Source organism: Vipera ursinii, assembly GCF_947247035.1.
Source record: "Vipera ursinii genome assembly, chromosome: 1".
Classification (NCBI taxonomy): domain Eukaryota; kingdom Metazoa; phylum Chordata; class Lepidosauria; order Squamata; family Viperidae; genus Vipera; species Vipera ursinii.
In genome coordinates this window covers 317,825,609-317,839,387 of record NC_139512.1, presented here as the reverse complement: position 1 = coordinate 317,839,387, position 13,779 = coordinate 317,825,609, and the positions used below count along the sequence as shown (strand labels likewise).

The 13,779-nt window shown below is 41.2% G+C and overlaps 2 protein-coding genes across 7 annotated transcripts in view; both read left to right on the top strand.

Annotated features, from left to right (window-relative positions):
* LOC310646835 (phosphofurin acidic cluster sorting protein 2-like) overlaps window positions 1-13,779 on the top strand; it is a 290,543-nt gene that overhangs the window by 247,181 nt on the left and 29,583 nt on the right. The gene's annotated exons all lie outside the window — the stretch shown is intronic.
* Window positions 1-13,779, top strand: part of KLC4 (kinesin light chain 4) — a 63,450-nt gene that overhangs the window by 20,576 nt on the left and 29,095 nt on the right. For 4 of the 6 annotated variants that reach the window (XM_083348829.1, XM_083348825.1, XM_083348826.1 and 1 more), the window contains exons 2-10: window positions 8,244-8,339; window positions 9,564-9,828; window positions 10,437-10,667; window positions 10,954-11,032; window positions 11,241-11,466; window positions 11,705-11,792; window positions 12,573-12,674; window positions 12,963-13,136; window positions 13,255-13,354. In XM_083348829.1, coding sequence (XP_083204955.1) covers window positions 9,580-9,828; window positions 10,437-10,667; window positions 10,954-11,032; window positions 11,241-11,466; window positions 11,705-11,792; window positions 12,573-12,674; window positions 12,963-13,136; window positions 13,255-13,354 — 1,249 coding nt within the window. In that variant the 5' untranslated portion in view covers window positions 8,244-8,339; window positions 9,564-9,579. Of the gene's footprint in view, window positions 1-8,243; window positions 8,340-8,376; window positions 8,744-9,563; window positions 9,829-10,436; window positions 10,668-10,953; window positions 11,033-11,240; window positions 11,467-11,704; window positions 11,793-12,572; window positions 12,675-12,962; window positions 13,137-13,254; window positions 13,355-13,779 lie in introns of those variants that run through there. The other 2 variants (XM_083348828.1, XM_083348827.1) reach the window with 2 other exon arrangements.

The window sequence follows — 13,779 nt, the reverse complement described above, 5'->3', positions numbered from 1 at the left end:
CATTAAGAAATTTTATGTGGTCTAGTATTCCATGAAGGGCTCAAGTTTAGATGTTTGGATGATTGATGGATTTTCTCACTGCTTAGTTGGAAGTTCAGTCCAGCATTCTTCAAACTAAAAGGAAATGTGCAATATCCAGGGATGACATTTACTGCCCTCATTGCTGATCATTGTCCTGTCTTTACTGCCTTTGTTTCAAGTCACTGTAGTCACCTTTCTTCCCCCCCCCCCTTACATTTAAAGAGCACCTGTCATTTCAGATCCATCATGGCAGTGCCTGTTAGCAGGTATCCACTCACCTGCTGCCCGCCATGTCCCTCACCTTGTGCCACTGCTGCATCACCAGGTGTTCCATTAAAGTGAATGGGACTGTCGGTGAGTCAACAGCTGGTCAGAGGAGGAGCCGCTGCGGGACAGAGATGACAGTTGCTCTTTAAAAATTATGATTTAAATTGAATTGATTTAAATCAAGCCTTTTTACTAGTGATTTAAATCATGATAATTCCCCAGCATCTAGTAGACAAACTGGGCCTTTTAGGCTTAAACACTCCTTTGTGCAACTGGATTCTTGATTTTCTTACTAACAGGCCCCAATATGTGTGAGCTAGAAAAAAAATTTCTAACACCATTTTCTTGAGCACAGATTCTCCTCAGAGCTGCATCCTAAGTCTGCTGCTGTTCACTCTGTTGACCCATGACTGTTGTGCTAGGTTTGCCACCAAACATATTGTGAAGTTCACAGATGATACAAGAGTAGTGGGCCTTATTCATGATGATAATGAGGGTGCTTACTGCAAGGAGGTTGAGGTTTTGGTGAACTGGTGTAAGGAAAACAGCCTAGCTTTAAATACTGGAAAAACCAAAGAGATCATTGTCGATTTCAGAAAAGGCAGGCACAGCCACACTTCTCTGTGCATTAATAATTCACCTGTGGAGATGGTTGTTCTGTCCCAGCCTACGTACCTCCTTGTTACTTCACAAGGCAACCTCTAATTTAGCATTAGAGTGGATAAATAAACCCCTTTTATTGAAGTTACAGACCTTGTCAACAAACAGAACAGAGCATGAGCCAAAACAGGAAATAACTCACTGGTAAAATAAACAGACCATCATCTTTTGACACAGAAGTTCTTTGCAAACTGTTGCCTCCAGCAACCAGTCCTGCCCACACATTCTCTTTTTGTTATGCAGCCTACAAGGCATGGCTTCTCACTGCTTTCTCCTTCTCCCCTGGAGTTGACCCATTGCTACCCTCTGACTTACTTGTGTGACTTATCTAGGTTTACATGCCTCTCTGGTCTTTCAGCTATGCTGCCTCCGAGTTTGACTCATCCTCCCAGCACAGCTGGCTTTCAGCTTGACCATGAGTGGAGGGGCCAGGTTCTTCCTCACTTTGTAAGTCTTGTAACTCATCCAAGCCTCTCTCTGACTCTGATGGCTCCCCAGGCCCCTCCTCCTTCTCCTCTGATTCCCCGGACTCAGCTTCCGGGATCACAGGCTGGCACGGAATCACAACAATGGTTACCAACATCAAATTTCTGGGTGTGCAGTTAACAAGTAGGCTGGCTTGGTCACTCAATAGTGAAACACTGGTGAAGCGGGCACAGCAGTGCCTGCATTTTCTGCGTCGCATGAGAAAAGCACATCTTCCTTCCCCTATCCTTCCCACTTTCTACAGGGGGACAATTGAGAGCATCCTGTCATATAGCATCACAGTCTGGTTTAGAAACATCACTTTGTAGGTAATGACCTACAAAGCCCTACATGGCATGGGTCTGGATTACCTACGGCGTCAACTTCCCTCTGTCCAGTGCGCTCCCACAGAGAGGGCCTCCTCAGGGTGCCTCCGATCAGAGAATGTCGACTGGTGGCCCCCCGGGGGAGGGTGTTCTCTGTGGGCACGCCAGACCTGTGGAACCGCTTGTCAGTTGAGCTCCGGATGGCCCCCGACCTTCGCTCCTTCTGGCGGGATCTAAAAACCTATTTATTTGAGCAAGCCGGCCTGGTCTGATGGGTTTGGGGGTTGGGTTTTAATATGGTTTTAACTATTGTATATATTGGGCATAATTATTTAATTGTTTTTTAACTTTTGTACTTTGTATTTTAATATTTATTGCCCTGTACACCGCCCTGAGTCCTTCGGGAGAAGGGCGGTATAAAAATCTAATAAATATAATATAATATAATACTGCTTCAGACAGGAAGGCAGTGCAGAGAGTGGTGAGGATGGCTGAAAAGATTATTGGCAGTTCCCTACCTTCCATCCAGGACATAGAACATAAGTGTTGCTTGAGCAGGGTCCATAAGATTATCTGGGACACTACACATCCTCTTCACGACCTGTTTTCCTTGTTACCTTCTGGGAGGAGGCTCTGTGGTATCCAAAGCAGAACATTCAGATTCAGTCACAGTTTTGTTCCATACAGTATTAACCTTGTGAACTCTAAACCTTCCTCCTTCTGTTATATATTCAAGATAGACAGTGATTAATATTTATATGTTACTTATATGTAAGAGTGTAGATCTATACATATGATGCATATAATATGCTTAAATTTGTGTTATGTATCTGTACACTTTGAGACCAAGCAATTAAAAATTCATTTTTAATGTGTACCATTGTGCCCACAGTAAAAAATGACAATAAATGTTATTTATCTATCTATCTATCTATCTATCTATCTATCTATCTATCTATCTATCTATCTATCTTTTGTTTTAACCTAGCCTTAAATCGGAGATGCCAAACTTGTTGGAAAACCCATAGTAGAGAAAGTTATATCAAAAAATGCTTCTTGTACAAACATTTACTTGTACAAACATTTGGATAGATCTTTAAGCAACAGGTAGAAAGCAGAACTATTTAACTTGTTTTTTGCATCTGTCTTTACACAAAGGGAAAAAACAGTCCAACCTACCAAAACCAGTGCCATAAAAAACAGAATAGAAACGCAAGTTAAGATAGGCAAGAAAATGGTAAGTGAGCACCTGTCCAGTCTAGATGAGTTCAGATCACCAGGACCAGATGGATTACACCCCAAAGTTCTCAAGGAACTGGCAGACGTGATCTCAGAACCACTGAACTATATTTTTCAAAGATCCTGGAGCACTGGGGAACTACCAGAGGACTGGAAGAGAGCTGATATAGTTCCCATCTTCAAAAAAGGGGAAAAAATAGATCCAGGAAACTACAGACCTATCAGCCTGACCTCAATACCTGGGAAGATTCTGGAAAAGATAATCAAACAACAAATCAGCGAACACCTTGATGCAAACAAAGTCATCACTAAAAGTCAACATGGGTTTGTCAAAAACAGATCATGCCAGACAAATCTTATTGCATTCTTTGACCAAGTGACAAAATTAGTGGACCAGAGGAATGCTGTAGATATAATTTACTTGGACTTCAGTAAGGCATTTGATAAAATAGATCACAACGTACTACTTGATAAGATAGAAAAATGTGGGTTAGATAGCATCACCACCAGATGGATTCATAGCTAGCTGACAGGCCATACTCAGCGTGTGGTCCTCAGTGGAACCGCATCTACATGGAAGGAAGTGTGTAGTGGGGTGCCCCAGGGCTCTGTTCTGGGCCCAGTGCTCTTCAACATCTTCATTAATGATTTGGATGAGGGGATAGATGGTGAACTCATCAAATTTGCAGACAACACCAAGCTGGCAGGAGTAGCCAATACTCCAGAAGATAGGCTTAAAATACAGGAGGATCTGGACAGACTCGAACACTGGGCGCTATCTAACAAAATGAAATTCAATGGTGAAAAAAGCAAGGTTCTACAGGCAGGAAAAATCAAATGCACAGGTATAGCATAGGTGGTACGTTGCTCAATAGTAACTGTGAGAAGGACCTTGGAGTCCTAGTAGACAATCACTTCAATATGAGCCAGCAATGTGCTGCAGCTGCCAAAAAAAGCCAACACAGTGCTAGGCTGCATTAACAGAGGGATAGAATCAAGATCACGTGAAGTACTAATACCACTTTACAATGCCTTGGCAAGGCCACACCTAGAATACTGCATCCAGTTTTGGTCACCACGATATAAAAAAGATGTTGAGACTCTAGAAAGGGTACAGAGAAGAGCAACAAAGATGATTGGGGAACTGGAGGCTAAAACATATAGGGAATGGTTGCTGGAATTGGGTATGTGTAGTTTAACGAAGAGAAGGGTGGGGGTGACATAATAGCAGTGTTCCAATATCTCAGGGGCTGCCACCAAGAAGAGGGAGTCAAGCTATTCTCCAAAGCACCTGAAAGCACGACAAGGAGCAATGGATGGAAACTAGTCAAGGAGAGAAGCAACCTAGAACTAAGGAGAAACTTCCTGACAGTTAGAACAATTAACCAGTGGAACAACCTGCCTCCAGAAGTGGTGAATGCTCCAACACTGGAAGTTTTTAAGAAGAGACTGGACAGCCATTTGCCTGAAATGGTATAGGGTTTCCTGACTGAGGTGGGGTTGGACTAGATGACCTCCAAGGTCCCTTACAACAACAACAATTTAATTTAATTTAATTTAATTTAATTTTAATTTAATTTAATTTAATAATATTTCTATACTGCCCTTCTCCCGAAGGACTCAGGGCGGTGAACAGGGCAAGAATAAAAATACAGGATTACAAAAGTTAAAAAATTGATTAAATACATGCCCATATACTAAAAATACATCTTAAAACCCCAATAAAATGACAATAACAAACCCCCCCCCCCAGTCCCCTCATCAGGCCAGGCCAGCTTGTTCAAAAAACAACAAATTATTATTATTATTATTATTATTATTATTATTATTATTATTATTATTATTATTATTATTTAGGAAGAGAATCTTATATTCTCCAGCATGATAGATGGAGAATCCACAAATGGGTTAACTCTGTCTTCATGCCCAATCAGACTAAGTCAGTCAAACTTGCCACGCCTCTCCTGGGCCAGGACACCTCCCAGTCACGACTTAGTCTGTGCCCAGAATAGGCATAATTTTGGCTCCCAGAATCTTGCTGAGTCATCTCTTCTGAGTAATTGAGCAGGCCTACAACAAACAGCATCTATGACTCCACTTGGAAGAGTTTCTGTAGTTGGTGTGCAAAGAACCAGTTAGATCTTTCGGCTATTACTAGCCCGAAGATCTTGGACTATTTATTGGAGGGGCTTAACAAGGGTTTGGCGCTCAATACCATCCGCCAACAAGTAGCAGTTTTCTCCACCGTATTTACATGGGGCAATTCAGAGGCATTGGCTCAACATCCTATGGTACACTCCTTTCTCAAAGGAGCGACCAACACCAAACCTCCAGTGGTTCACCGGTGTCCCTCTTGGGATTTGTCATGGGTCTTGCAGGCCCTTTCCTCCATTTGAATCTATCAGGACCTGTACTCTGCAGTTCTTGACAATTAAGGTGGCCTTCTTGATAGCCGTCACGTCGGCTAGACGCATTTCTGAATTGGCAGCTCTCTCTGTTTTTCATGCTGACAGGGTGGTCGTTCGATTGGATCCCTCCTTTAATCCTAAGGTCAATACCTTGTTTCATAGAGCGCAGGAAGTCATTTTGCCGGATTTTTGTCCTCATCCATCTCATGGCTTGGAACGGCAGTGGCACACTCTGGACGTCTGTAAGGCTTTATGCCACTATATTAAGTGGACAGCGTCTTTTCGCAAGTCGGAAGCCCTCTTTGTTTCCTTTCAACCCTCTACTATGGGCCAGAAGGTTTCTGCCTCCACTATAGGCAGATGGATCAGGGCTTGTATTGCAGGGATGTACCAATCTCATTCCCTGTCAGTTCCCAGGCGTATCACTGCTCACTCTACTCTTAGTGCTGCAACTTCTGCGGCTTGGGCGACACAGGCGTCCATTGAGGACATTTGTAGGGCGGCAACATGGTCCTCGCCTTCCCTTTTCGTGAGGCATTATAAACTGGATAGGTTTGCCTCCGCAGACGGCTCATTTGCCTGGAGAGTGCTGCAACAGGTAGTGCCACAGGGTGAGACACAGGCCCAGACTGATTCCCTCTCATATTGACAGGGCAGCTTTGGTATGTCCCATTTGTGGATTCTCCATCTATCATGCTGGAGAAGGGGCATTGTCTTACCTGAACGCCTTTTCTCAGCATGATGATGGAGAATCCACACACACCCCTTAGTGTCTGTCAGGTCCTGTGTCGGGTATGGGAGCCAACACGTCGGACTGTTGTCATTTGCTTCACCTTTGTCATGATTGGGAGGTGTCCTGGCCCAGGAGAGGCGTGGCAAGTTTGACTGACTTAGTCTGATTGGGCAGGAAGACAGAGTTAACCCATTCGTGGATTCTCCATCATCATGCTGAGAAAAGGTGTTCAGGTTAGACAACGCCCCTTTCTTCTTCTTTTGTATATCTTCATTTTGCAGCATTCAGGTTTTTTTCCTATCATTTTTTGATCATCCTACCTTCTTTTGCAAAGTTTCTTGCTCCAGACACTTTTATTGCCTTTTCTAAGGCAGATCCAAAAGTTACAAAAAATTGGAAACTTTTCCAGATTACCAGATCTTATGAGAACTGATGGTAAATAAGTGTTAGGAGGGGAAGTAGAAAAAGTGGACATGTTGATGTCTGTGTATAGTATTTAAAGCAAAATGTAAGCACAGGTTGCAGACATTTTGCAGACATTCATATGAGGTTCTACTAGAATAGTTTCAGCTTGCTTTTAGGAGCCTCCCAAGAAATGCTAGGTAGAAGAGAAAATTGTACAATGGCTGATTTCTTATTTTTTAGAATATCAAGTGGAAATATAGTGCCCATGGATTGGAATTAGACCAAACATTTGTACTTTTATTTTTTTACTGTTTCCTACCCAAATGGAACAATGAAAATAAGTTATGCAAAGGGTGTCAGGCCTCTGCCCATCTGGCTGCTCATCAGCAGGAAACTCTCAAACCTGGACAGAATGGGACCACATCTGGTGTGACAGGAGAAAGCAGCAAAAGAAAGTTCGAGTTTGAAATTAAGCTGGAGCCAATCAGAGTCTGAGGAGAAAAAAAAATCTGAAAATAATCCCCAAAGCATCCCTATGGAAGAGGCATTTTTGCAGCAGCATGCAAAGCTTTGACTGCTTCATTCTTAAACATAATGTGGCCCAGAATAGACAGAGCTTGCCTTAAAGGATTGGAGAGGTTTCTAGAAGCCATGCTTTGCCTACCTTGTTCAGAATTTCTGATTTATTGTAGAGGTAGTCAGCTTCTAAAGGTCATCACAAAACAACACCCAGCATAATTTTCAGTTCCAAGACTAGGCTGCATATAGGCTCCCTTAAGTATTCTTGGAAAATAAAACATGGTGGGTGAGTAACATCCAGTGATGTGTTTGATTCTGAAAAAGAAATATAAAGTAAGCTGGGGTGTTAAAAAGCATTTTGCAGGAAGAGCAGCCAAATGGGATATTGAGAAGTAAAACCTCAGCAGTTTGCCTTCTGGCAGATGTATTTTTGTGGATTATCCATGACCACTCTGGTATGCATTTTGGGAATGCACAAATCCCTCCCCCATCAGTCCAATGACAGCTAATTTAGAAAAGTGCCATATCCTCAAACTGCAAATCTATCCACAGTAGCCAAACTAAGATTGTGTGTCACTGTTCTAAAATAACAAATTCAGCTGTTAATTTGAATGTTGCTCTGTGTGGTATATGGACGATTCCCAGAGAACTTACAGTAGCATCCATTGGCTGTGTCAGTGCAGCACTCTGAACCTGGAACCACCAGGCTAACAAATTATGGTTACTGTGTTCCTATAACAGGCTGTTTCTAAACAAATGAATCATACGAAGGCTTAACGTGCTTGCTTAGTTTTTAATTACATTTTAACGTAGTTGGGTTGGTTGTATGAATCCCATCAGTATTCCTCTTTCACCAAAGAAGAGGATTTTCTTTTCTTTCCTCACAATGTCGTGCAGGTTGATTTTCATGAGCAGACACACAGAGAAATACGCTTGCTTCTTTCTTCTAGAATTGCTCTGGCCTTCTTCTGAGCAGCCGGCAACTGTGCTAAGGGGGCTCCAGTTATCCTTATAGTGGGTTGGGTTTGTTGTTGTTGAGGGGGATTTTCTGTTGGTCCCTCCCGCGAGGGGGCGGTGGCTGTTGCCTAGCAAAGAACCCAGAATACACAGAGGTGGGACTACCGGAGAACAAAGGCAGATCTGCTGATATCTTCCTCTTTCTTCTCCTATTCTCTCCCTTACTGGTCCGGCTGCCTCCAGTTATAAGCTTGGCTTGCTGCCAACAGGTCATGTGGCCCAAGTTGTCCCCTTTGTATCTGCAGCAACAGGACAGACTGCTCCAACCGCTTTTATGAGGTAAGTTCCATGTAGGTGCTTTGTTGTGTTGGAGTGGTCTTTTTCTTTGAGGTGTAGATGAATCAGTCAGCCTGGATAGTTTGACCTGGATAGTTGTTATGCGGTTTTTCACTGAACCAGGCAATGGCTTGGCTTGGCAGAGGAAAAGAAATCTGATTTGTTTGTGATTTGAGTAACAACGAATAGAAGGCTTGGTGAGACTGAGCAACACTTTCCCACAACACTGCAGTGTCTCTAATCCTCTCCTTTGAATCTTCATTTGCAAACTTTATTTGCACAGCTAGATAAAATTCATATGTTGTATTGCGTGGTTGTGAAAGTTTACCAGCTTTTATTTGTTGAATGGTATGCTTCCGGCTTGTTTTCCTTGCGCCACTCTTCTTCCAGCCTGCATTAGATTTCAGGTATATATAAATAAGAGTTAAATATGCTCTCACGTGGATAATAATTTTTAAAAACCCTTTATTTTGTAGTAATAGCAATTATGTTTTTCAGTGATGTTCATAAAGATGCATGCTAATGACAGAGTCTAAATTGGAAGTAGGGTCATTTTATTTTTAAGCATGTTGAACAATTAACTATCATAAATCCTAACACTAAACCTTTACTTCCAAATCTCTCCCTCTTCAATGAATAATATTCCTGCTTCTTTTTGGCTGTGGTATAAGGATCAAGACCACCACCACCACTACTACTACTACTCTTTCTCCCTTTTCTTCTCTAAATTGTACTTCTGTTTACTTAACCTCAGAAAATTTTTCTAATGTAGACATTGCAAACAAAAAGAAAAACATTTCCTGTACTTTCTGTTACTTTACTGGAAACATTCATTCCTGTTTGTTCATTCTGGATCTCTAATCATTGGGAAGAAAGTCTAATTCCTTATAGTTTCTCCTATGTTTTTAAATGACAGTTAAATCAGCCTTCTGGATTCCTGGGGTTATGGGGGCGGTGAGAGAATGTCAGTTTTGATGTAACTGCCATCTTTACCTCCATCTGCTCTTCCCAGTAACATGCTGTGCACCATATTGCCATTTTTACAAGGAAGTGCAGTCTTCAGGTATGGTAGGAATTTCCCTTCTTTCCACTTTTCAAATGAAAAGATTAAATGGAAATAAGATCTTTATTCATAATACCACTTTGTTGGTTTCATCGTTCAGAATCTATTGTCTAGGTAACCTGTGGTCTTTACTAATCCCTTTGTTTTTTTCTTCCTAAATGGAGGTAATACTGAAAGATTATGTCCACTATGGTGTACCCCAGGGAGGAGAAAATGGACAAACTAAGCCAAGAAGAGATTATCTCCAACACCAAGCTGGTGATGCAAGGGCTAGAGGCCCTTAAAAATGAGCATAACTCAATCTTGCACAGCCTACTGGAGACTATCAAATGTCTGAAGAAGGATGAAGAAGCCAACTTAGTACATGAGAAAGCCAACCTGCTGCGCAAGTCAGTGGAGATGATTGAGCTGGGACTTGGAGAAGCTCAGGTGAGCTACAGTTTGTACATGAATCAAAAACAGCAACCAAATACAGACAATCAAACATAGGGATTCAAACATACTGTCTAGAACAGGCATGCGTACTAAGTAAACATGGTTATTTCCATACCTTTTGTTTATGAAGTGCAGAATAGTCAACCTACCAGGCACAGAACACATTGGTAAGTACTGTATTTTCTGAATGCTGGTTTGTAGTTTTATGATTGGATGGATGGGATTGAAACTGAATAGGTGTATGGATAGAATTGAAACTTGTATATACAAAGCTGATAAGAATGAGATGAAGTATCCAATTATATTTGTTGTTCCTTTTCCTCCTTTCTGGCAACATTGTCGTCTCTTTTTCCAAACCAAAAAAAAGTAAAATGGAACAGGCGTCTAAGATAGTTTATGTTACACAACACTGGGTTATGGTCCAAACACATTATTTTGCAGTGTTTAAAAACCGATTCTTTGTACAATTTTACTTTTGCCCTGTTCCAAGGCCATAAGAAATACTCTCACTATTTTTCCTACAAATCTTGGAATTCTGTTTGGTGATATGTATGTTTTCTTTTCCTCAAGAAGGATATTTCACCTTTTTTCTCTTGAACCAGGTCATGATGGCACTGTCAAACCACTTGAATGCTGTGGAATCCGAAAAGCAGAAATTGCGGGCCCAGGTACGCAGGCTATGCCAGGAGAACCAGTGGCTACGAGATGAACTAGCAAACACTCAGCAGAAGTTGCAGCGCAGTGAGCAAACTGTGGCACAGCTTGAAGAAGAAAAGAAACATTTGGAATTCATGAACCAGTTGAAGAAATATGATGAAGATGTATCCCCATCGGTGAGCATCTATAGGATAGAGCATCTGTGCTTACTGGAGGTTTCTGCATTCAAAATAAGCTAGTAATAGCTTTCTCAGAGTTCCTAATAAAACTTCTTTGAGTTTGCCTCTACTGGGTATGACAGGCACAGGTTTACCTACCCTTGAAATTATTATCTTGAATTATCTTCCAGGGGAAAAAAAGAATATTTTATCATTTGCATCAACGTTGGGCATAAAAACCTTGCAGTACTAGTGCATAATGATCTCTCTCTACCCCTTTCTCTTTCTTATATTAACATTTCAGGAAGAGAAGGAAGGTGATTCTACAAAGGATTCTTTGGATGACTTGTTTCCAAATGAGGAAGAGGATCAGGGACAAGGATGTAAGTTTCATTCTTTCACTCTTTCTATGGGGAGAGCAGACACAAATACTCTTATGAACTGCTTTTGAACTTGACTCCCTCCATATATTCCATTTGGTTGAAAAATTAAGGATACAAAGAATTGACCATTCTTATTTGTATAAATAAACCATAATATAGCATTGCATGCTGTGCTTCTTTATTTATTGGATGGGATATGTATTTGCAGTACCTCATCAACACAGCAGTGCTGTAGCAGCTGCTCAGCAAGGTGGTTATGAGATCCCAGCACGCTTGCGTACACTACACAATCTGGTGATTCAGTATGCATCACAGGGACGCTACGAGGTGGCTGTGCCTCTTTGCAAGCAGGCCTTGGAGGACTTGGAGAAGACTTCAGGACACGATCACCCTGATGTGGCCACCATGCTCAACATCTTGGCCTTGGTATATAGGTGAGGAATAGAGAGGTAGAAGGTACTTGCTTTTTGTGGAGATGGAACAGCATCTCAGGAACAGAAATGGAAGAGGGAGCATGAGGGAGGTCAGTGTAGTCAACCTGTATTGTGGCAACCTCTATTAAGATGGGATGTTATGTCTGTGCAATGTAATCTCCCTATGTTTGTGTCATGTTTATATAAATTGTTGTCCCTCTACTTTTAAACAGTATCTGCATCTAACATTTTGTTGCAGGGATCAAAATAAATATAAAGAAGCAGCTCACCTGTTAAATGATGCATTGTCTATTAGAGAGAAAACTCTTGGTAAAGATCATCCCGCAGTAAGTGGCTATTATTTCTTTCACGTCAAGAAGGATCCGAATATATAGAAATTGAAACGTAATTGTGTCATTGCCTGGTCAAGTCTTCTGATTCCCAGGCTAATCCATATTTTAGCCATGGTAACTGAAGATGATCAGAATAATACATCTGGAGGGCACTAGATTGAAGAAAGCTGCTTCTGCACATAGATACACACACAGATAAAATAAACCTAATAAATAAACCACAAGGAGGGGAATCTGGCCATCCACTAATGGAGTATATATGCCTATAAGAAGCATTAATGAAGATGCACAGTATTAAGAAAGAACAGAGGACAAATGAAGAAATATCTTTGGCTTTTCACTGAGATGGAGCAAGCTGAATCAAAAGTCTACCTGTCTACACCTTTGTTTCCTAAACTGTAAGGCAGCATTGGGCAAATAGCTTGATAAGGAAATCCAAGCATGTGATTACAGTAGTGGCATTTGGGCCCAAATTTATAATTGTTTTATATTTAAAATATCAATACATATGTTGCTTTACAAATTGTTGGCAAAAAATATGTGGCTGAATAGAGCAACATGATTTCTTGAAATAGTATCCTGCTGAGAAATGGTGACACAATTAGGGCTCTGTTTCAGATATCCAGTTACTGTTAATGCTATCAGCTATAATAAATTGGCTCTCTAAGGAGTATCACTTTTTATGTCCAATATTTGTGTGTGTGTATGTGTGTGTGTGTGTGTGTTTTCATTCTTCCTTAGTTTTTGTGCAATTGTTTCCACATCTCTGTGCAGGTTGCTGCAACCCTAAATAATCTAGCCGTTCTGTATGGCAAAAGAGGGAAATACAAGGAGGCAGAACCATTATGCAAGCGTGCACTGGAAATCCGGGAAAAGGTATTTTTGTCTTTCAGAAGCTTGAAGGAGGAAGGTTTTTAGGCTATGGGAGCGAGCGTATACAACAACTTTCACTGCTGGCGATTCCTACAATAGATGCCTGTTTCAGAAAAGAAATATATTTTTGATGAATTGTACCCATAATGAGTCTAATATGAATATAATATGAAGCGATGTATACAAAATTCAAGTTTCTAATCGTATTTGTGATGCAGTTGTCCCAGGAAAAGAAAAGTTTTGCAGAATTCCCAGAATTTTATAAACTATTCTGATCTGCTTCATTTTCAGGTTCTAGGCAAAGATCACCCAGATGTGGCCAAACAGTTAAATAACTTGGCTTTACTATGCCAGAATCAGGGCAAGTATGAAGAAGTAGAATATTACTATCGCCGAGCACTGGAGATCTACGAATCCCGCCTAGGGCCTGATGATCCAAATGTTGCTAAAACAAAGAACAATCTGGTGGGTCTGTTTCTTGATGTGAGAACAATGGAGGCAAATGATTATCTGAGATGAGGCGTGACTGGCTATGGCATGTGTTTTTGCTACTTTTATAACAATATCCCTTGTACTCTACCAGGCCTCCTGCTACCTGAAACAAGCCAAATACAAGGATGCCGAGACCCTGTACAAGGAAATTCTCACCCGTGCCCATGTGAAGGAATTTGGCACAGTTGATGGTATGTACATCAAAGAAGAAGGGGGCAACATGTGCAAAGAGACCAAGTCTTGGAGATCGAAACCCTTGAATGTTAATTGTGAAGGTTTCTCAAACATTCCATAATTGTTAGGATTAGATGTATGTAGGAAAGAGAACTTCTTGGGAGAGAGTATTCATAAGTAAAGGAACTACTGATCTGTCTTGTTTTTTGTACATGGAAATAGCACTCTGGATATGATCAAGAGCCTATTTTTCTTTTGGACACATTTTGATAAGTAAAATGATACACAATCTGTAAAGATTTTTAATTAGCGGCAAAGTACACTGTCTAATCTCTTGTGGTTTGCTTATCAAGTCTTTGCTTATTTGTTTACAAACAAGGGGAAAGGGAACTAAAAGCCAGTATACCGGAGCTTCCTCTGACAATACCATTAGGAGGCGTAC